This window comes from Periplaneta americana, chromosome 3 (assembly GCF_040183065.1).
Source record: "Periplaneta americana isolate PAMFEO1 chromosome 3, P.americana_PAMFEO1_priV1, whole genome shotgun sequence".
Lineage (NCBI taxonomy): Eukaryota > Metazoa > Arthropoda > Insecta > Blattodea > Blattidae > Periplaneta > Periplaneta americana.
In genome coordinates, this window is record NC_091119.1 from 197,211,005 (window position 1) to 197,235,856 (window position 24,852).

Genomic DNA, 24,852 nt, shown 5'->3' on the forward strand with positions numbered 1-24,852 from the left:
TATGCTAGGAGGAATAAGCAGCCTGTTGGATTAAGAAAACAGTGGTGCACAAACTGCAAACGGAACGTGAAATTTTTATGTAGTTACTTTTACATGGCTTATTTCTGTTTGTTATTTTCTATATTGTGTGTAAAACAAAAGTACTAACACCTATTTCTTAGCCTAATATTGCAGTTGTGTTTTAAATGTTAATAACACACGGTCTTACTAATAAACCGTGTATAGTTTTTATACGAGACTTATGCAGAGTTGAGACAGAAAACGTTACTAATAAACCGTGAATAATCTATGGACGTATTAACAGGCTGTAACTAGTATAGTTATATACACGAAACCCCTTGTTTAAGCGTTGTATATAGCGAAAAAATGGCCGCCCCTCTAACAGCTGTTCGTATCGACTGTCATTTTATGATGATGGTTACCTTGTAACCGCAGAACAAGCCAAAGATCATAGAATTATTAGAATAATATTGCTGTAGCTTGTACTCTTTGACAAAAATGTAGTGTGGTAATCGATTAGAGCCAGTTGTACTATCGATATTTAACACGCCACACTAGAGCGCTCTACCGGATGCAATAGAGAATCTCAGATATTCTATTACCTTTCGTAACGAAGTAATGACGTAACTATGACGTAGCTGTGTAACAGTTATACTGTTATACACGACGTATGTAGTGATTATTAGTAAGGAATTTACACACGACTTATAAACGAGCTACTCATTGTATAAGACAGTTAAACGCCTGTATATAGGGTTTTTATTAGTAAGACCGATAATGTGTATGTGTATGTATTCACACTGCAAATGGGTATATACCCGGTGGCAGTGGTAACTAATTACACTCAATAACGACAATTAATAATAAACACAACTAATAAAAAAACAATAATTAATAATAATAATGAGCATCCTAAATTAAATGAAACATGGTCACTTAAAATAACATTTAAAGTAAATCTAATTTGTATCTTAACCCTAAGTTCGAACTAAGACCCACGAATGTGACAGGTTCATACCTGCACAAGTACCTTTCGGCACTACACTTATTTCGCTGTCAACTCACTCACTGATTCTACCTGATTTCACTAACACTTCTAACCATTTCACTGTTCAAATACTTTGCACAGCCACTTCACTGACACCAACACACTTCACTTACACAATAGACTTCACTGATACAACACACTTCCTCACTGATAGAACACTTCAAATAAAAAGATATCAATTACACCCTTTAAGTAGTGTGTATAATATACTACCGTCTATTAGTTAAGTCTTTAAGCCTATTCTTAAATACATTTTTGGTTATTGGTAAAGCCTTTAGTAAGTCTGCAGGTAAAGCATTCCAGTCCCTGATAGTACGATTGAGAAAAGAAAACTTTCCAGTGTCCGTCCTCTGTCTTCTTTCCCTCCATTTATATGAGTGGTCATTCCTTGAAGAGTAATTTGGCGGCTGCAACTTATTTTTTATTTCTCTCCAGGCAGGCTCACCTCTGTATGTTTTGAACATTGCGCATAGTCGAATTCGCGTTCTCCGGTCCGTGAGTGTGTCCCATTTTAATGGTGAATTATGATAAAGAGTAAAGAAGTAATATTCGCACAAATTCCATAATAACTACAACTATACTGTACTAAGTGAATTAAACACATCATTCATAAAGAAAGTGTTATCCCAAAGAAAGACTCTGAATATGACGTGATAAGTTGAAATTGATATTGATGGTATCTTTAGCCTTATAAAAGTAATCAAAACAATATTATAGTACAAAGCAAAGTTGTCTAGGTATATGTTTTAGCTGTAACTAATATTACATAATAAAACTCGTATCGCATTATGCTTTTAGGTGATATTGGTGCGCAACTTTCTGTTATCAGAATATTAAATTATCTCGAAATGTGCTGAAGCTATAAAGCTGACGTTTTACCAACACATAGGCACGTATCTTTTGTTTGTGATGTAACAGTATTTGCTTTGTTAATTCATTTCCTTACAAACATTTTCCATGCGAATATTTTCAAACATTTTAATACACTATCTTCAGTAATACGTATTTACGGTATATTAGATTTACGAAAACATTGTTTTAGTACCTGTAAGGCTACTAAACAAACATATCTGAAAATTTCACTTTTCTGTAGAAAAGTTGAGAAAATATTCCTTTTGAATAAAAAATCAAACTTGTGAAAAATGAACAGTAAAATTAAAACTTACATTCTTATAATGCACTTATACTTCTCAGGCAAATCTAAAAATTAACATGCATACAGTTTTAATAAGTTCTCTTCCTTTTATCAGTTGAATCAGTGCTGGCCATCCCTGTATATAGCTCGACCAAGCGGCATTATACTACCTCTTTCGTCTGTCTCTTTCCTTTCCGCTGTAAAGCGCTCAGGCTCTCCTGGGCTCTAAAGCGCTCATTGCTCGTATGGACATCAGTTGGCATCACTGTTCTAGTTGAATGATCCTGCCAAGTTATAAAATCTAATATTTGACTGTTAACTTGAGTTTTGTTGGTTCCTCATCGCCTCAGTTTATTTTCTCTATTTAAACCAAAACCTGTATTGAGATTACTGTTGATAAAATGGCTGAACAGTAACTTACGGAACATCTGCTCGCTTGGGAAAAGAGACATAAGTATTTATCCCATTGCAATAATTCATACAGAAAAAAATTAAATCGACATAAACCATTGTGAAGATAGTTTTCCTTCTCCTGTAAAATTAACATTTTTGACTTGCGTTACTTTTCCCGAGCACTATAGATATTGCGATACAAGATTGGGAAGTGCTTTCTACAAAATCGAGGAAAAATTTGAAAAACAAGCAGAGCGAGATTTTGTAATGCACTTCACAAACGTGTATTGTACATCATTCTTTACACGATCATGTTTTTGAAATTTCAAATGCAATATATTTTGCATTGAAAATTTAGAGCAATATTATTCCAAAGCCCTCGCAAAACTGCACTGCAAAACTTGTAAGTAACAATAAGTGCGCTGTAATGGATCTATTTCAGTATGGTTTTATGTTACGAAGAATGGTTTCCCTAGCAACAGGTTTGTGTGGGAATTTTAACTTTCAAGGCCTAACAGCAATGGCTGTAAATATAGGAAAAGAACACGATCGTGCGAAAACAAATATTGTGATGTGATTATGAACATCGATAAGTTTGGTTTACTTTTGTCTTACTGGTTTAGGTCATCCCATATTATTTGCAGATGACACAAGTATAGTAATTACAGCCAATAACTCCAACACATTCCAATCTTCAACAGAGGAAATTCTCTTCAAAATGTGTGACTGGTTCTCAGTCAATAAATTGGTATTAAATTGTAACAAAACTAACATAATTCAATTTAAATCCTGTCCAAATTCAACCTCGCAAATTTCTAGCGCAATAATTAACAATAGATCCTTATTAGAAACAACAACAACCAAATTTCTTGGCTTAAAAATCGATAATGTGTTAAATTGGAAAAAATCACATTACCCCCAAACTAAATTCAGCTTGTTTTGCTATTAGATCTATGCAAAAGATAGTAAATATCAATACCTTAAAAACAATATACTTTGCATACTTCCACTCGGTAATGAGTTTTGGAATAATATTCTGGGGAAATTCCACAGATTAGTAACAGTATATTTCTATTACAAAAAAGAGTAATTAGAATAATAGTAGGTGCCAAATCTAGGGAATCTTGTAGAACTATTTTCAAAAAACTACAAATAATGCCCATGGCTTGTCAGTATATCTTTTCATTAATAATCTTCCTCGTATGTAATCGTGAAAACTTTGTAACTAATTCAACAGTTCATAGCAAAAATACACGTCAAAAAATGACTTTCATACTCCATCGGCAAGTCTATCGTGCTATCAAAAAGGAGTGCGTTATATGACAGTAAAAATTTTTAATAGCCTCCCTATCGATATAAAAAATGAAAGTCAAAACATAAAATTATTTAGGGCCAAATTAAAGAAGTACCTAATTTCTCACGCCTTCTATTCTGTAGGCGAATTCATGACATTCAATAACACTTCATGAAATTGATACTAAAACTTTGTGTTGTACTAGTAGACTATATTGTAAACCTCTTCTGTATATATTTCAACTGTGACTATAAATTAAGACTTTGTAGTAGTATTAAGTTTTTTTGACTTGGTCCATATTCTAGCTGTAAGCATGTATGAATACCATGGAATGTTAATAAATACAATACAATACAAAAAATCATCTTGAGAATGAATCTTAAGCGTAACGGAACTGCTCTGAAAACGTAGGAGTAGACATTTTCTTAGGCCTTTAATGCTCACTTCAGTAGTAAGAAGAAATCGAAACATTTCTATGTGACAAAGGGATCTGAAATATTAAAAGACTATAGGAAAGGACCATATTCATGGAATGCAGTTCTGCACGCGATAGTGCTACGAATTTGAGTACTCTTACAAAGAGTTTTAAGTCCGAATTAACAGTTCAGTGGACCATAAAACTTGATAGTACAGGCACTGCCATCGTGATCTAGACCAGGCCGTAATGCAGGTTGTGTGACGTCACTCGATGAGTCGGGCTTTTCTATTTGAGTATACGGAGCCGAGTGAAATATATTACTTTAATGCGTGTCGGCGCTCAATTTTATTTAGTGTAATGTGTGTATAAGACCCCTTCACACTTCTTATTGCATAATATGTTGCAGAAATAATTACAAAACTGTGTTATTTTAATGTGAACGGAGTTTTACATGGTAACATAACCTGGTTGCATCAACATTTTAAGTTTGGAATGGAAGCTATTTTGAGATTTAATAAAGAAGAATTATTTATATTGTGATTTTAATTTAGCACATCTACCTTCCTTACTTGTAGGTACAAAATTTACCACAGTCCCTCCTATGAAATTAGTGTATGTACAGTTGTGTGTTAATCTGGTAGGTTAGATAAATACAATTCATTACAACCCAGTATAGTAGGGAACAAATAAATAATACAATTACATTTTTATTCAATGTAATATGTGCATAAGTTCCATTTATGTGTTGCATAATGTGGCAGGAATAATAAATAAAACTGAGTTATTTTTATGTGAAGAGAATTTACCATGTTAACATAAGCTATCTGCGTCAACATTTTAGGCTTAAGTCGAGAACGAAAACGGTTTTGAGATTTAATAAAGAAGAATATATTTTTAGGATAAACTTCAGAACACGGTTACCGTCCTTACTTATAGGTAGAAAATTCACCACAGTCCCTCCTATGAAATGTACATACGTTATATTACTTAGTAACGCTGAGGTATAGTTCCGGTAATTTCTGAACTGAAAACAGTTGAATTTATTTTTTGTGGAGATGCATTTGATCCTATAAGCAAGGCATATTAAAATCCTGAACGAACCGAACTAATTTGTATATGCAAGATGTATGAATACGAAGGGAACTACCTCAGCGCTAGTTTAGCCCTAGCAACTAAATTAAACTAATCAGACTTCAGACTGGAGTACCGTCTGAAACGAATAAATACAATTGAAGTGTAGACAAATTGCATTTATAAGTTATACGTAGCGTTATGCTTAATTATAATGCATAATTGCGAATATGGAAATAAGGCAAGTACTGATAGAATAAACATAACCTATAACTTCAACACATTAAAATATGCGTGCGATGCAACTGAAAATTGTTGAAACGTGCATAAATGAATGTGCAAGAATTTCGTAACGAAGCATGAGTGCTTTATTTCAACTAATTACAATTCTAGATACTGTAACAGTAATGAAAACTATAGGGTATAATTTTTCGTAATATACTATATGTATCCCGTTTTAAGTTCAAATTGTGTATATTATCAAACGTCGTATTATTTACTCGTATAATGTAGGTTATTCACAAATAAAAAGGGCGCAATAATTTAAATTTAATAAGACAAATACGTTAAACTAACAATAATGGATTAGACAAGAGTAACATCGGTAACGCTGCACTTAGGCCTAATCACAACTTACTTTACATGCCAGTCGATGTTTCACTTTCAGGTATATATTATTACACATATTTAAGCCTACTGTTTATAAGACCAAAATTTCACTTAACCACATAAGGGCGCAATATTTAATCGAAATAAAGGCAGGTATTACACATACGAACTTTGCCTGCAACAACGTAATTTTCACACCAAAAATAATATTATACCTTAAATTGCAAGTAAACTGTGTCTCAAGTGTCTCACAATCACTGTTTAAAATTTTACTGACGCAATTACACTGCATTTCAGAGAAATATATGTTATTCTTCATGCACTGCAACTAAGTCATATGGTTGAAAGACCACCTTTCGCGATCAGCTGTTAAGGGAGTCACGTGGTCTGCCTTACGGCCTGTATTAGATCACGATGGCAGTGGTACAGGGGATCGACTAAAACTGTAATGCAGTCTTCCTATTCGCAAGTAGCTTTCTCAGAAGTGGTTATGACTTGCAACTTAGGAGTTCATAGTTCATTCCAGTCTGTTTACTGTGCGCCGTTGAACGTGTAATGTGATAGTGATATTACTTGATACGATGTTGATTTTTGTTAAGTTTATCTTCAGTTCATTTTCCATCAGTGAGGAGCTCTGAAGGAAAACCCGTCAGGTCCGCTCCCAATCGTAACTGAGTTTGAAGTGCATTCATTACAGCTATTCTGTTATATCGGTAATGTTATAAATTTTGAGTTCTCTGTGAATTGTTCCGTTTCTAGCAAGATCTTGCCTTGTTCAGCCTATAACTTTACGCCTGCAATTTACTTTTATCCTTATCTCTTATTATTCCTGATTCGCTTCCATAAATCAATACTATGACAGCCATTCTATAACTTATTTTTTGTTTTCTTTCTTGCTTTCAATACAGTATATGATTTGATCTTCCATAAAACTTTCCACGAGATTAGTAGGAAAAGTTAGAGATTGTGTGTCCACAAGATTCTATTCAAAACCACGCATGCACTATTCCAGTGTTCGTAGAATTTTCCGAAACCCAGTAAATGCACGATGTGTGGTATGTACTGTATATACATTTTGTGTGAAGATGCTCTTTATTTTCAGAAATGTTTTACTATGTTTTCCAATGTACGCACTTGTAAAAACTCTTCAATCTCGGTAAGTTTCATTAGGCTTACTGACTAAAGAACTGATGTTATGAAAGCATCCTTAAGGAACGTCCATTAAAATGGTTTCACGTCTGTTGAACCTTTGTGAAAACTTACTTACTGGCTTTTAAGGAACCCGGAGGTTCAGTGCCGCCCTCACATAAGCCCACCATTGGTCCCTATCCTGAGCAAGATTAATCCATTCTCTATCATCATATCCCACCTCCCTCAAATCCATTTTAATATTATCCTCCCACCTACGTCTCGGTCTCCCTAAAGGTCTTTTTCCCTCCGGCCTCCCAACTAACACTCTATATGCATTTCTGGATTCGCTCATACGTGCTACATGCCCTGCCCATCTCAAACGTCTGGATTTAATGTTCCTAATTGCGTGCAGTTCTGTGTTGTGTAACTTTCTCCATTCTCCTGTAACTTCATCCCTCTTAGCCCCAAATATTTTCCTAAGCACCTTATTCTCAAACACCCTTAACCTATGTTCCTCCCTCAAAGTGAGAGTCCAAGTTTCACAACCATAAAGAACAGCCAGTAATATAACTGTTTTATAAATTCTAACTTTCAAATTTTTTGACAGCAGACTGGTTGATAAAAGTTTCTCAACCGAATAATAACACGCATTTCCCATATTTATTCTGTGTTTAATTTCCTCCCGAGTATCATTTATATTTGTTACTGTTGCTCCCAGATATTTGAACTTCTCCACCTCTTCAAAAGAAAAATTTCCAATTTTTATATTTTCATTTCGTACAATATTCTCGTCACGAGGCATAATCATATACTTTGTCTTTTCGGGATTTACTTCCAAACCTATCTCTTTACTTGCCTCCAGTAAAATTCCCGTGTTTTCCCTAATCGTTTGTGGATTTTCTCCTAACATATTCACGTCATCCGCATAGACAAGCAGCTGATGTAACCCGTTCAATTCCAAACCCTCTCTGTTAACCTGGACTTTCCTAATGGCATACTCTAGAGCAAAGTTAAAAAGTAAAGGTGATAGTGCATCTCCTTGCTTTAGCCCACAGTGAATTGGAAACTCATCTGACAGAAACTGACCTATACGAACTCTGCTATACGTTTCACTGAGACACATTTTAATTAATCGAACTAGTTTCTTGGGAATACCAAATTCAATAAGAATATCATATAAAACTTTTCTCTTAACCGAGTCATATGCCTTTTTGAAATCTATGAATAATTGATGGACCTTACCCTTATACTCCCATTTTTTCTCCATTATCTGTCGAATACAAAATATCTGGTCAATAGTTGATCTATTACGCCTAAAACCACACTGATGATCCCCAGTAATTTCATCTACATATGGAGTTAATCTTCTCAAAAGAATATTGGACAAAATTTTGTACGACGTCAACAAAAGTGATATTTCTCGAAAGTTACTACAGTTAGTCTTGTCCCCCTTCTTAAAGATAGGTACGAGCTTTGTGAAAACTTAGATTAGGAAAATACATAACACTAAAAAGTGTAAATAAAAACTACACACAGTGTAAATACTTAACCTAAGGTTCTTCCGCTTTGCTAGTTCGCAGAATTTGTCACACTTTTCCTGTTGATGTAGAAATTGCTAGAGTCGCTATTAGCACCACAAGCATTATTTACAGTCATTAAGTTCACAAATTTACACTCCCCCCATCCTGTTAGACACTGCAGTTTACGTCTGTTGAGGCTGGGATGCTTTTAATACATTGTTGTTGATGATGTTGGCACCTAACGCCTTACTGGTATTCGAATACTGTTACCCCTGCATGGGATGTACAAAGTTCTGTGCCAACCTGGGCAACATCCAAGATTCAGGGGAGAATGAGTTACCTGACCCTTGTGTCCTAGCTGAATTGTCCTCAACAAGTGATATTTTGTAACAGTCGCTTTATATTTGGATTTATTGTAAGGGCTCCTCCAAATTACACTGATCATTTGTGCAGTTTTTCGTAAAACATTGTTTTAAATGGGAGCTTTCATACGAGACTAATGCAGTCGATAATTCATTGTTTGAGCATAACATCCTATTGAAGGACCATCAGCGTTTTCAAGGTCTTCCCGGATAATGGTTACCGGAAGACACAACAATGATAATTTATAAAAACTTTCATCTTTATTGTTTCTAAATATTTTCCCCCTCGCTGTTATTTATACTCGCTTTAACATCTTTGGTCATATCGCGAGTTAATCTTTCGTTGAAATCCGAAGGCCTGTGTACTATTGTTGTGAACTAGATGGCGACTGTATATGTATTGCTGATTTGTTATGAATATGATTTCCGTGATGAATGAGGCCGGTGATTTTCAGGGATGTTGTGGTCCGAATTTCCTGGCATTTGCCTTACGGTTGAGGAAAAACCCTGAAAAACTCAACCAGGAAATTCAACCCGACCGGGAATCGAACCCGGGCCCTCTGCGTAAGGGACCAGCATGCTGACCCCTACACCACAGAGGTGGTCTCTAAAAATATTCTTTCGTCTTCTTTCTAAATATTATTTCCTCTTCAGTTGTTTTATTATTGTTGCTATGGAAAATAAACAGCAGTGCAACCTACTTTCGAGTTTATAGAAAAATAATGATAAATTTCTGTTCATAAAAATGAGATTTATTTTCACAGAAAGATCTTTAAAATTCCCAGTTTGCAGTCTTCAATATATTGTACGAGTATATCAGAATCACTTCAGGTTAATTCCAGGCCTATGAATTAGGCATTTTTGTTAAGACATAGGCTTTACATATTATTTATTGCACTTATTTACTCATGGCTTTTAAAGAACTCGGAGGTTCATTGCCGTCCTCACATAAACCCGTCATCGGTCCCTAGCCTGAGTAAGATTAATCCAGTTCCTAGCATCATATCCCACGTCCCTCAGGTCTTCCAACTGCAGTACGGTATATGCATTTCCAGATTCATTCACACGTGCTACATGCCCAGCTCATCTCAAACGTCTGGATTTGTTGTTGTTTAATCAACTGTCTGAAGATAGGTTTGAACCTCTGTCTGAAGACAGATTTGAGCCTCATAAATGACACCAGTAAGACATCACTCATGAGGCAATTAAGCCAGAAGATAATGGGGTACGTGGCCAGTGCCTTCCCCTCTCCATTCCATACATCGCTGACTAGTATCACTGATCACGTACCGGTAATATAACGGATTGGCCATCCCCATATTAAAAACGGTAACATGTAGAAGAGAACAACCACCAGGATCGCCACTGTCGATTAGTAACGACTGCTATATGGAAGTACAGTTACTCCAGGCAATTGAAATGGGAGTTACAACGTGACTTCAACTGTCGTTAGATGGCAGATAATAAAAGTTGTTGCCTTCAAAGCTCATAAGAGTGATCAACCTGTTATACGTGATAGTGTGTTAGTTGGGAGGCCGGAGGGAAAAGACCTTTGGATAGGCCGAGACGTAGATAGGAGGATAATATTAAAATGGATTTTTTAGGGAAGTGGGATATGATGGTAGAGACTGGATTAATCTTGCTCAGGACAGGGATCGATGGTGGGCTTATGTGAGGGCGGCAATGAACCTGCGGGTTTCTTAAAAGCCAAATATTTAACGACGTATCAACTACTAGGTTATGTAGCGTCGATGGGATTGCTGATGACGAGATGAGGCCGAGGATTCGCCGTAAATTACCTGACATTCGCCTTACGGTTGGGGAAAACCTCGGGAAAACCCCCATCAGATAATCGAACTCACGGCCGAACGCAACTCCGGATCGGCAGGCAAACGCCTCAGCCGATTGAACTATGCCAGTGACAATGTTTGTCAAGTGAAGTCATTTTGATAAACTACTAAGCCATATGTTGGGACACACGCATGTGTAAAGCAAATAAGGAAAGTTGTGCGAAATAAAATTCAATTATACCAGATGCGAGAATTGTATGTTTTTGTGCAGACGAGGAAACTTTGAAAAGAAAGCTTATACATTGAGTACTAAACTCTTATCCGCTACTCTGGAAATGTGCATCGATAATGTTATCAAATAGCAATATTATAGCTGAAACAATGATCCCTGCAAAATGATTGCATTAACTCTTGTATTACTGAACAAGTTAATCGGTGATAGCATTTACAGAACAATAGCTGCTCAGACTTATTTCTGTTAAGGTAAAAATAAACTCGAGTTTAAAACCACCATTGTTTACTTAACGTCGGCGATAGGTTTTATGAACTGCATTCCATGATTACCTTTACAATAAAGCAGTGGCGTAGCATGAAATTTTGAGCAGGGGAAGTTAACTCAAGTTGTCTTTCATGCAATATGAGAAAACGCATTACAAAAATACAGTCTTAAAATAAATAGTAGTCAATTTCAAGTCAGCAGTCGAATATTGATTGGAACATCGTAAGTAACACCAATAAGGCATGACCTCAAATGATACGTAGTAAAATATGATTTCACGGTTTACACATATCTCTTAACAAATAGACACGTATACGTATAACATTAGCTCACTCCCTGTCATACTTAGAGAAATCACAATATTAGTATCATTACGTAGCCTAAGTATGCGTCTGTCTTTTGGCTGTGTCCTTCATTGACAGCAAGGGAGTCGGTCATTTCTTTTTTAAATCACACTTTTGTTCGTAAGTCAGTCTTGATAATACAATTGTCCTAAAAAATTCAAGTAAATTAGTGTCAGGAACTGTTATTTCGCTCATTATTTATTATATCAGCCACAATGCACACTAACACTTCAACTGAACACAACTGACGAAAAGGGATAACTCGGAAACTACTTATTTTAAATGTTAAAGCTAGCTTCTTTTCGAGCCTTGCGACTAGGGTAGTTTAAAAGGGATGGAAAATCTGCGGGGTGGATTACACAGAAGAAACCGGTCTTCTTGGAAGCTGGTGTGTGCAGGCTTCTAGTTTACTGCTGCATCACAAATAATCCTGAGCTGCCGCATCACAATATTTAACGCGTAAATATAAATTATATTAAAATTAATAAATAATTTTCTCCATAAACTGCAGGTTTATTATGAAATTATTATTAACTGGGGAAGCTAAGCTTTTTAGCTTACATTGACGCTACGCCACTGCAATAAAGAAACAATATAAACCGTTCGTGTAATATGAAGTAATGACTCAATATTTAGGTCACTGTACATTCCGTAAGCCACTTTCGCTTTCTTGGTTATAAACATAACTTGTGAGTAAAACAGTAGCCTGTAGGAAGTTTACAAGGCACAGTTTTTTATATTACGTGAAAATTCATTGGATAATTCCGTAAAGCAGCCATTTTCAATCGGTGTGCCGCGAATGATGTGCTGGTGTGCCGCGAGAAAATGAAAATAATAAAGGTAGTCGTATCAAAAATCGGTAAAGTAAAAGTTAAAAAATATTTGCACATGAGCTCTTGTTTCAAATTCACTAGTTCCTGGGTTTGCAGAAGTATTGCAGCAAGTGATAATGGTTAATTACTAGTAGTGCTATCGATCGATCAAAATATTTAATCGATGAACTATTTGAATTTAATCGATAATCGAGTTGTGATCGAGTTTAAAAAAATGTTTTAATATACTGTAATACACAAGGATTGTTAAAATTAACTTGTGTTCGGTGATAAGCATAAGTATTAAGGGTCGAATTCATAGTCGTCACTTATAAAATGAGGAAACACTTAAGTAATGAGCGTTTCCTTAGCACTTATTTCAGATCGTATTGCAGAGACGCCACTCTTTCATATGCACTGAGCATTCCCTTGACATCGAAAGAAATATGGCAACATGGCTAGACGTGAGCACTTTCCTACATTCATTTGTTTTCCAGCGCCTTCAAATTGTTAAATCGGCATTATTGTCATCACAAATACACAAGTAAATATTATAGAGCTAAAAATTATACAAGATGTCCAGAAAGCATTTTACAGAAAAGAAAGAAGTGAACTAAGATAACTAGTTATGAAATATGGAGATATCGTCGGAAAAAAAAAAAAAAAATAATTGTTCTCTCCAAAAGAAGAAATTGACATGGAATAAAATTGCAGTTGAGTTTAATGCAAACTCCGGAAATATTCCTGTAAGTAAATCATTTTAATTTATTTTTCAGTTATTTTTATGCTAAACAAAGTGGAAATGATATAATTACGCAAATTTTAACAGCTTATTCCTTTGGTAGAAACAAACAAAAATGCAAATAACACTTTCTTGGGACGTGAATAGGCTACTTTTTCGAAAAAAAAAAAAAAAATGCTGCTGTATCATAAAATCTCAAAGCAACCAGTACTTTCAGCAGTGGCGAAATCGGTAAGCCTCATGGTTGTATTGTGACATAATATCCACAACAGTGTTCTTGTCGAAACGGTATCTCCTCTTAAACTGTTGATCATTATACATATCTAAAGGGTTTTCCATATCTCTGATATATATTTTGTTTGTCGAAACTCATTTTCATATTAATTACAGAACTCAATAAATTAAATTAAATCATAATCATCATCTATTGTATACCGAATCAGCTGATTACAATGCATATAAGGAAGCACCTTATTTGAATAAGTGTTCACTTCAGTGGGATTTATGAATTGGAAATTATTATAAGCAACTGCTTAAATGTTTCCTTACGATAAGTGTTGACTATGAATTCGGCCCTTAATGTTGTATATCTGTATATATTGTATTGCTATATTACAAAACAACTATTTTAATTACTTACTACCATATTTATTATGAGGCTTATAATTTATTGTGTCAATTTCTCCGGGAATTTTTGAGACAAACATAAATAACAAAGTATGAAGACTCGCCTAGTTAATACTGCTTCATCCATGATTTTAAACATGTGAGTGCATTCACATGCTTCGAATTAAGTGCCTCTCTACGTTTAGTAACAATGTTTGCTGCATCACTAAACACGAAAAAACTTTTTTCTGTCAAGCCCTTCTCCACGATCGTTCAATTTAAATCCAAACGTTTCACCGAGTTTACCTCTCAAGTTCTCACATGACATAATGGAGTTTACACTTTTCACAAACCACAGAAAACTGATTTTTTTTTTCTTTATCAAACTAACACACAACCGTCATACATAAACTCAGTACAGAAACTGCAAGCACCTGCAAAAGTACAGTGGTCGAAACAGAAGACTGGCCCTATTGTAATCCGAATTACCAGATTTTAGGGGGAGGGGGAATAGTTACTCTCTCACTTGCACACAGTGTAGACATGGCTATTTTATAAGGAATGAGGGGTACGAATCCCAGAAAAGTATTATTTCATATGCTAGGAAGATGAGCTGGCAACAAGGTGGAAGTTTTCTTGGAAAACCGTAAAACTTAATAAGGGTTTCGTATTATGTTTCAACTTTCAACAGAGGTAGACTAGGTCACTGTTGTCATATCTCCATCTCTTTCTAAAATGTTTATGCAAAGATTTTCTCTATGCTACCTGGTTTACAGTTATAAGGTAACAGCACTATTGTGCTTTTAAGTAAGCAATTTCTGAGATAGAAATATTGTAGGAATTTTTAGTATGAGTTAGTATTAACAAAATAATAATTAATATCAACTACCAACCGATTAATTTTAATCGACTCGATTATTCTATTAAATATTTACACAGTTGCTTATTTACACAAGTTAGGCGATGGTCACTTCGTCATGTACTGTCTAGATTTTATGAACTGGAAGAATTTGTACTGTTTTTTCTGAAGAATCTAAATATGCCAGTTTTTTTCAGTGATTGATGGTAGATTTATCTCATTTATTTGCATTTTAAGGTCCTCATTTCGTCGGAAAACTTTAAAAAAGGGGGGAAAAAAATCCACACCACATCCCCCTCCCTCCCCCTCCCCACGGGTTGGGAACCACTGGTTTAGATTATATGAGTGTGTCGCCATATTTTGAATTAGATCTTCAGTGTGCCATATATTGAAAAAGGTTGAAAAACGCTGCCGTAAAGTACAAGAAATTTCTCGACTAAGTCGATTCAAATATTTACTGTGACTAGGATGATAGAAACACATTTGCTATAAGTCTATCGCGATTTTTGATAGCTAAATTAATGTGTTCTTCTGGGGAGCATATAAGCTTTCTTTGGCAGACAGATTTCTAGATTTTCTCAATTGGTAAATTCTGTGTAATTCAGCGATTCTGTAAATGTCATATGTTCTAGTGAAGTGATATGTATGGAGGTTGAACCACTGAAGAGTTTTATTTCCTTTAAACACTTGAACATTTTTACATGGATTTCATAAATTTAAAAAAATATAAACCAGTGATGACTAAAACTCGTGCTCTTTCTGCAAAAGCACTCTTTGCTCAGTATGCGAGAACAGGTCGTACCAGGGCTTGCAATGCCAGCGTTGCTCTTTTTTACTCGTGAGTGCACACAGTGCTTTGTAAGAGCAGCTGACTCGGTCACCACTGATATAAATGGTGGCAAAAATGTAATCGTACGCCGAGCCACTGTGTAACCTGCAACGTGCATAGCACCTATGGAGGGAGGCGGACACCCGAAGGGAAAGTGAAGCAACTGTCTGACTTATTAACGGATTTTCATTTTCCTTACGTCAAGCACTTAAATATTATACAGTACAAGGTTACAAACTAATGTTTAGTACGTGTAACGAAGAAGGAAATGAACGATAAATGAACACTATCACAACCTAAAATTAAATGTCTTCAGAATGTCTCAGCGACAGAGTTTCAAAATCAGGAATTATGTCACTTACTGCCGGTCGTAGTTGATCACGAAGGTATTTGTCAGTCGTGATCTAAATTTGGTTTTTACTGTTTTAATTGTTGAAAATAATTTTTCACAAACGTAAGTTGTAGTGAACATGGCTTCAACAGAGTAAGCGAAAGAACGAAGCTTCGGGTATTTATTTTTTGGCAAAGATTTGAAAGTTCAACATTTGTCAAGTCCTTACATCTAGCTTTCATTTAACATCACATTGTAAATCAGTGAGTTCAGATTGAAGAGCTAACCGCATTATTCGTACATCTGCTGAAAAAAGGATCGATGTACAGAGATTATGATGATGATGATGATGATGATGATGACGATAACGATAACACTTAACCTTTTAATGTTTCATCAGTAACATGTAGTATAATGCAGTTTTATGTTATACAACCGTTTTCCTCGTAATACTTGTGAACAGATCATAAATTTAATATTCTCATCATATTGACAGCAAAAAAATGCGTCCTCCCATCCTACTTGGAACTTTCGTACATGGTTTCAAGAGAGACATATGCCACTCGCAGGTCAGAGACAAATACAAATGGAACGGAGTTTGACTCCAGTGGGTGAGAGGGTGGGGGTTGGCGGAGGTTAGAAGCAAGCGAAATGCACAGCTATCCCTGCGAGCCACAATGTCTCGTGAGTCACATTCTCGCCACGGCTGTGTTAGAAGACAGAAGATAAAATTAAAATTACATCAACTAGCATAGAAAAACATACAAACATAGAGTTAATGCTATGTTTTTTTATTATTAGTTTTGAAATTATTTCTACATTGTTTCACTAGTAATGAAGTGTTTGATATCCAACAGAATTTGTTTGCAAATAATCCTGTAAAATTAGTGAATCATCAGACACTAAATGTATCCTTCGTGAATTGTTGTTCATTGTGGGGTGGTGCTTGTTGTTAGTTGTAGGATAAATTTAGTGTAATTTTGTAATGACTATGCAAGTAATGTAATGTGCAATTGTTATACCAGTAATGCTAAATTGCCTGAATTCTGTTCCAGGAACTGAAAAAACACAAAGTGAGAGACGTAGTCAGAGTTTGTGAGCCTAGTTACAAAATTGAGGAACTGATGAATGAAGGAATCAATGTTACCGACCTAGAGTTCGATGATGGCACACCTCCTCCTGTACAGGTTCGTATCCTGAAGGTGCAGTAGAAAAAGTTCCGTCAAATGGATCATAGGCCTGCCTATGTACTAATTTATTTGTTTGGTTTTTATGTACGCCAGATGTAATGGCTGGGGGGAGAGAGATAATCATTCATTACCCACATTACCCCCATACTACTTGTGCTAAGACACGTGGATGTAAGGCCAGCAGGTGGCTGGTTTGTGGCTCTTCATTGCCACAGATTTCATTGAAAATTTATTTACTTACTGTACAGTTTATTCCATTAATGTTGTTGTTTTCTAATGCCAGGCGTTTGACAATAAAGTCATCTGACCTCTTGCACTCCAATATTTTTCAAAGATATTATCATGGTCAGCCACTGAAGCACAGATTTTGAGGTGTTCCGAATCAATTTCTAGTTGATTCTGTACCATTAAAGTAGTCTGCACCCAGAGATCTGATTGGAGGACTATTTTACCTCCAGATAATTTCACCTTAATGGTACTCATTTCATATTGGAGTGAAAATGGCAAGTTGTAGCCGATCTAAGTGAACACCATATTTTAACAAAACTTACAAATTAAACCAAACCCTTTAACTCTATTAATATAGAATATAATCTAAATTTAACAGACGAAATACTGAAATCAGAAGTAAACACTGAAATACTGAAACAATTGCCTTTAGAGACAATTAATATTAGGTACCCTCCACAAAACTGGCTTCATTTATACACCGACGGATCCTTGATCTCCAGAGAACAAGGTGCCGGTGCAGGTGTTACGTGCTGTCTCTTCTCACTTTATAGATCACTTGGATATGGAACAACAAGTTTTGATGGAGAAATCATTGCAATAAGTGAATGTCTCAGGAATCTTCTATGCCACATCAATAAATTTAGGAATGCAGTTATATTGTCAGACTCCAAAGCAGCTATTCTATTAATCGTCTCTAAACACACACCTTCATCTCAAACAGCAGAAATAACTAAAATGCTCTCTCAATTAATATCACTCAATAAAAGAATTGTATTCCAATGGATACCATCCCATTGTGGAATCCTGGGAAACGAGAATGCGGATGCTTTAGCAAAGAAGGGCAGCACTGTTACTTACAGACCTGTTACTAAATCTACGCATTACTCTGTGAAGAGATTTATTAAATCTACATACTTAGACTTCAACAAACAAAATTTGATAACACAATCCCAAGGGAAAAAATGGAACTCTCTGCATCAAAATCCACAGTTAATTCCCGATTTACCACGAAAATCGTCTGTAGCTGCATTTAGATTGGCAACAGGCCATGATTGTTTGGCTAAACACCTGCATAGAATTGGAATATATCAGTCCCCTAACTGCCCATTGTGCAACTCAAACCAAGAAATGGATTCGGAACACCTCAAAATCTGTGCTTCATTGGCTGGTCATGATAATATCTTTGAAAAATATTGGAGTGCAAGAGGTCAAATGACTTTGTCAAATGCCTGGCATTAGAAAACAACAACAACATATTTTAACATTTTGGTGGCTACTTCATTCACACACAACACTCCAGAATGTCTGGAGGACCACACCTGCTGTTGGTCGACTGGTCCATTGGAGCTAGCTGAGAGATCTTGTTGATCACCAGCTTTCCCTCCTTAAACCACTGGAGGACGTCACGTTTTGAAATTATGTTTACATTCAGTAATTCATACCTCTCCCTTGCTGTACACAGAGATAGCCGTTCCTGTGAACAGTGGTGTGTTGCTGTAAAAGTGAAAATGTTGTTTTTGTTGTTTTCTAATGCCAGGCGTTTAACAATAAAGTCATTTGACCTCGTGCACTCCAATATTTTTCAAAGATATTATCATGGCCAGTCACTGAAGCACAGATTTTGAGGTGTTCCGAATCCATTTCTTGGTTTGAGTTGCAGAATGGGCAGTTAGGGAACTGATGTATTCCAATTCTATGCAGGTGTTTTGCCAAACAATCGTGGCCTGTTGCCAATCTAAATGCAGCTACAGACGATTTTCTTGGTAAATCGGGAATTAACTGTGGATTATGTAGCAGAGAGTTCCATTTTTTCCCTTGAGATTGAAAATGTTGGCATACATTGCAAACACGTTCTACTTTGTGATGACTGCGCAGCTGCTTCTCTAGTATGAACACTACTGAAAACCGGAATACACAAGGCAGACGATTCAATTCGCACGTGCACAGTAGGGGTGGGAGGTAGAAGGCGTAGTTTCGTTGTGAGTATGAACTAAAGAACGAGATGGCATTAATGGAATCTGGTGTACAACCGAGCAAAGGCCAGTGAAGTCTAGCATATCTTATACGCTAATATCACTTCCGCACACAAGAGAGGGAGGGGGGGTGTATCCAGTGCCTACCACTTACGTGATTAGGGTTCTGCATATTGCAGAGAGATGGCAGGACTGTGACCCATATTCAAGTTGCACATCACTTTGGCAGGCCACGCTGAGCACGATTTGTATCACATACAAGAGTATAATAAAGTTTTGTTTGCTCTGAGTTGAATTCTGTATCCTATTAGCAGTGAATCATAGAGTGGTTGTTATTCACAAACAAGCTTCTTGTATCGCTTCCAATGTGATCAAACAAAAAGAACAGATTTATCACATGAATATGAGACTGAGGCAGCCAGCCAAGTACAGAACCATTAAATTATTTTTATGTATACGGAATTTTAAAATGTGTTCAGATTAAATTCCTACACATTTAAAGGACAAAAGTGAAATTCTTTCAATCATTCATCATTAGGGGGCAGATGTTGACGACCTAAAAATCTACTTAAAATGATCAATAAAATGCCCTTAAAGTAATGGAAAAATGACATGAAATTAAAACAAAATGACATTTATAAAGTACTCGCACCACAACGTCTTAAAAATTAGTCACCTTGTTTCAATGACTGCCCTGCAAATCTCGGAGAGAGGAGGCAACTTCCTGGAATTTTACTAAAATAAAGGAAAAGCACATGCAACAAAATGAAGGTTTTAAGGGAAAATTAGGTTTTAATGAGGGCTTACAATGCGTTTCAATCACAGGTGGTCCATGTCAGTGCCTTCATTCTTAGTCTCCTCCTTCCCCTCTTCACTTTTCTTACCAGATCTTGCAGATGGAGAGTGTAAAAGACAAAAGGAGAGTAGCACTTCAGAGTTTGTACCAAACTATAAAACTCAAACTTCACTATTATTCACTTATTCAGTAGGTAATTGCTATTGATCTGTTTGCTTAGAAAAAGATTTAACAGACCTATCTGTAAAGAAGAAAGTGAAATAGATTTCAAATGATCTAAAAGTTCTTTAAAGTATTAAAAATGACGAAAAATGGCGAAAAAAAAATACAAAATGACCTATTAGTTCAAAAAACTTCAAAAAATGCAATATAAGAAATTAATTTTTTACGTTGATATTAACATAGAAAGGATTTCTATATTAATAGTCATCGTCCTGATGTGAAAAATAAGATGGCGGCTTTTCATCAACATCCTCCCCTATTTATCATCGTAATACTCTGCTCTCTTAAATTGACTGAACAAATTGGGAATTAAATTAATGGCTTTCGCAAAAAACGCTATGAAATATTTCATACTATATCTCGAAAAGGAAGCATATACTAGCAAAACTGAATTAAACTATTTTGTTTGAAATATGAATGGATAAGAATGAGATGGTCCAAAGCCACACTTTTAACAAAAATGCCCTTTTTTCTTTGTGCGAGTTCATTTCTTACACGTATGAGGAAATTGCCAGTAAAATATTATAAAAATTACTTAACAAACGACATAAGTATACGCTGAAGAAATTGACACTGCACCTAATAGCATTGAACTCTGAACCTTTAATACGCTCTCCTGTAAAATTTTATCTATGGGGATTAGGACTAAATCATTCTCACCCCTTTATCTCTCGAAGAATAACCCACTGAAATTAATAACATTACTTATGGTAATGGGAGTGGCAAGTATTGTATATATTTGCTGCGAGTCTGCAGAAAAGAGCAACAAATGTAAGAACTTCACAGCTTTTATTGATAATAGTTCGCACTATTTAATAAGTAGTATGACCACCATTTGCCTGGTGTACTGTGTTTTAGTTTATGCAGATATTACTTAGACAGACTTTCAAACAAATCTGTTGCGAATTCCATATCTTTCAGCAGTCTATCCAGATGAGCCAGGAAGGTATGACATGAATAAGCATCACCTTCATGTTCTGTACTCATCAGGCTTTCAGCTGCATCCCTCAGAATTGCTCTGAAATGTTCTGTCACATTCAGGTCAGGAGAAGCCTCCGGCCATTTAGCATTTTCAAAAACGTCAGTGCCACTTTCTAGCAGATACAGTATAATATAAGAAAGCAAAGTAGAAGGGAAGTATTGTTAAACAGAATTACAAATGTGTATCATGATGATTTTTATGAAATGTTGCAGACTTGGATGTTGAATGCAGGGGCTTCTTGCCTAATATAAGTTGACTAGTGGCTTGTGCAGCAAATGCTGCTGCGAACCAAGTTTGTTAGACGTTCAAATAAAAATTTTTCAAATTTATTTTCAATGAAGAATACTTGACATTTTGAAAGTTATTTGTTTCCATAATAATGAAACATACTCCCTCTGAATGGGTTTTTTATGCCAAATACTTTTTCTTGAACCTATCCACCTTCAGTGAGTTTCAACGCGAAAACGCAAATATCAATGTCAGGACGATAGCAGTAGCTATGAGGGGGATCCAGGAAATAACGACCGTTTTGTTGTAATAATTAAAAAAATATATATTTATTTGAAAAAACAAAATCTGTTACATAACTGAAGCTTCCTTTACTTCTCTACATAATCACCACCTACATTTAAAGATTTGTCGTATCTGTTCACTAGCTTTAGAATTCCCGTGTTATACTCCTCTGCCGCCAGTTCATTAAGCCAGGTGTTCACTGTCTTCTTCAACTCTTCATCACTTCTAAAACGCGTACCACCCAGAAAGTCTTTCAGCTTAGTGAAAAGGTGAAAATCGCTAGGAGCAAGGTCTGGACTATAGGGTGGATGATCAAAGATTTCCCAACCGAATTGATCCAGCAATTCTCGAGTTGAAGCAGCAGTGTGCGGGCGAGCACAGATTTTGTGGTAGCCAAGATGTTGCGACACAATTTCACCAAGCAAAGAACGAGAAATGTCAGGAAAGGCAATATCCAATTCGTCGAGTGATGTGCGCCTGTCTTGCAAGATTCTGTCGTTCACTTTAGTCTTCAGGTCTTCTGTGATGAGTGATGGGCGTCCGGGTCGAGTTTCATCGTGGACATTTGTTCGCCCATTGTTGAACATTTCGCACCATTTTCTCACATTTCTTTCATTCATTACAGTGTCACCATAATCTTCTTTCAATTGCCGGTAAATTTCTGCAGGCTTCAAATGTCAGGCATTCAAAAATCGAATCACACTCCTCACCTCACAGTCGGCGGGATTATCAATCACGTCGTTCATTTTGAAGTAACACAAAATGCACAATGGCGACTTGTTGCAACCAGTACTCACAACATTATGAGAACACATGTTAAGGAAGCCAGTTGACCTTCAAACAAGGAAGGGGAGTCAGCTGCGTGGCGGGTATGCGCGAACGGTCGTTATTTCCTGGATCCCCCTCGTATTTCAGGTCATTGTGGATTGTAGGCGAAAGTTAAAAAAATGTCAGGTTTGCTAAGCTTTCGAACAATAGCATTTTGGTATATCTGCTGCATGTAGAACTTGAAATGTAGAGCTAAAATCATTTTATCCTGCTAAGAGATCATGCTGAAATGATTGGGAGACTACAAAATTTTCTAGGCCTCTTGTTTTATCAGTAAGTAATACCTTTTGATCTTTCCTTAGGAACTGTATTTTTTTGCGCTCTCTCGAGCCAATACTGAAGACAATGACACACATTAATATCTACACTTACACCGCCATTAAGTATATGAAAAAGATCCAACCCCACTCGATTAATAAGTATAAAAATATTTGATTTTTAATAATAATTTTATTATCTTACTTAACTTTTGTAGTTATATGTAGCCTCCACTCAGTAAATTATAGAAATGAAGATCTAAATTAAGATATTCTACATTTACTTACTTAACCTCAGTTTCACTTTAATGTCATCAATATAGCATTAATATGTATAATTAATGAAAAATATACGCATCATGACATTAACTATAATCCTATTTTATTTCTAATGGTAATAATGTCATCAAACCACATCAAGTTTTGTAGATTTGAATATCCAATACACAGCTGTACTCACAAAATTATACACTGCAGAATCAGACCTGTAAATTATTTTTAGCAAGTCTTGAAGTTTTTAATAACAAATTGAATTTGAGCTCTAAATATTATATCGGCAATCCTGCAGGTCATGGCCTTCGTGTAATAGCCTATTGTTTATTGTAGTGTGTTTTTTGTCTTGTTCTGAAATTCAATCAAGTCGGCCGTGAGTCAATAAAATTAGTTCTCAAAACTGACGAAAGTTGGATTTTGGAAAATAGGAAAATTATGTAGGAAAACTAACATTTCACTGAAAATTACTATTTTTCTGAAAATCCTTGGATGCCAAGCTTCAAAATTACGGATCATTCATCAAAATCCGTTCAGCCATTTTCCTGTAATTTCCATTACCAGTTCAAATTATATATATAGATGTGTTGGTTGCAGATTGTGGAGGAGTGGTTCGAGCTGCTGAAGAAGAGGTTCCGTGAGAATCCAGACTCATGCGTGGCTGTGCACTGTGTCGCTGGTCTGGGCCGAGCCCCTGTGATGGTGGCACTTGCCCTTATCGAGCTGGGGATGAAGTATGAGGATGCAGTGGACTTCATTAGGCAGTGAGCACCATGTTTTTAACTCATACCAAATACAACCAAATCTTGATACAGTAAAATCCCTTGTATCGAGCACTCAAATAACCGGTAATGTGGTATCGTGCTCTAAGGCATCCTACCTATACTGTTTTCGCTGTAAGAAAAATCCTAATGTAAACATAAGCACGTTGCTGTCATACCCTGATTGGCTCCCAGTCGAAACACTCGCATGACGCAGGAAAATATAGTTCGTATTTGGAAACCACAATCTTGTATTATTTGAAAATAAAACATTGAATTCTAGTTGTTAAATACGATGAAACATTTCACTTCACTCATATGTAAAAGAAAAGCTACTTTTATATTTTGTTATGTACAATGAACGCGGATGAATACCAACAGTAATACCAAGGTAGTCTGTTCTTGTAACAAGCTGGCGTCACTTGAGCTCGTAGTTGTTCACGTAAGCACGTGGTACTGAAGTACACCTTCTGCATCCTTAACTGTCCATTGTGAAGACATAAGACTTAAAAATAATTTAATTACACTAATTATAAAATAAATGTTTCCTAAGCAAACAAATGCATAGTAGTGAGGTTAGGCCTACTTGACGAGTAACGGGAAATGTTTAACATGGAACAGAATGTACAACAGTAGGCAGGAACACGTACTGAGAATCTATGGCGCCAAACAGCGGCCAATGAAGCCTCACTTCAGTCACGTGCTATTGTTTATATTAGGATTTTTCTTACAGCGAAAAGATTATAGGACTTGCGTTACGGAATGCGCGCTGGTTCGAGTCCTCATGGGGGAGAAATTTTCTCATGAAATTTCGGCCAGGTATGGGACCGGTGCCCACCCTTGGGGAGCTACGATAGGTAGCGAAAATCCGGTTCAGCAAACCAGCTATAACGGCAGGGGGATCATCGTGCTAACCACACGATACCTCCATTCTGGTTGGATGATCGTCCACCTCTGCTTCGGCATGTGAACGTGAGGCCAGCAGCCGGCTGGTCGGACTTGGCCCTTCAGGGCTGTAGCACCATGGATTTACTTT

General features: G+C 36.2%; 1 protein-coding gene across 5 annotated transcripts in view; it reads left to right on the forward strand.

Moving 5' to 3' along the window:
• Positions 1-24,852, forward strand: part of PRL-1 (PRL-1 phosphatase) — a 370,785-nt gene that overhangs the window by 342,443 nt on the left and 3,490 nt on the right. For all 5 annotated transcript variants that reach the window (XM_069822445.1, XM_069822447.1, XM_069822446.1 and 2 more), the window contains 2 exons: positions 16,849-16,980; positions 23,653-23,819. In XM_069822445.1, coding sequence (XP_069678546.1) covers positions 16,849-16,980; positions 23,653-23,819 — 299 coding nt within the window. The remainder of the gene's footprint in view (positions 1-16,848; positions 16,981-23,652; positions 23,820-24,852) is intronic.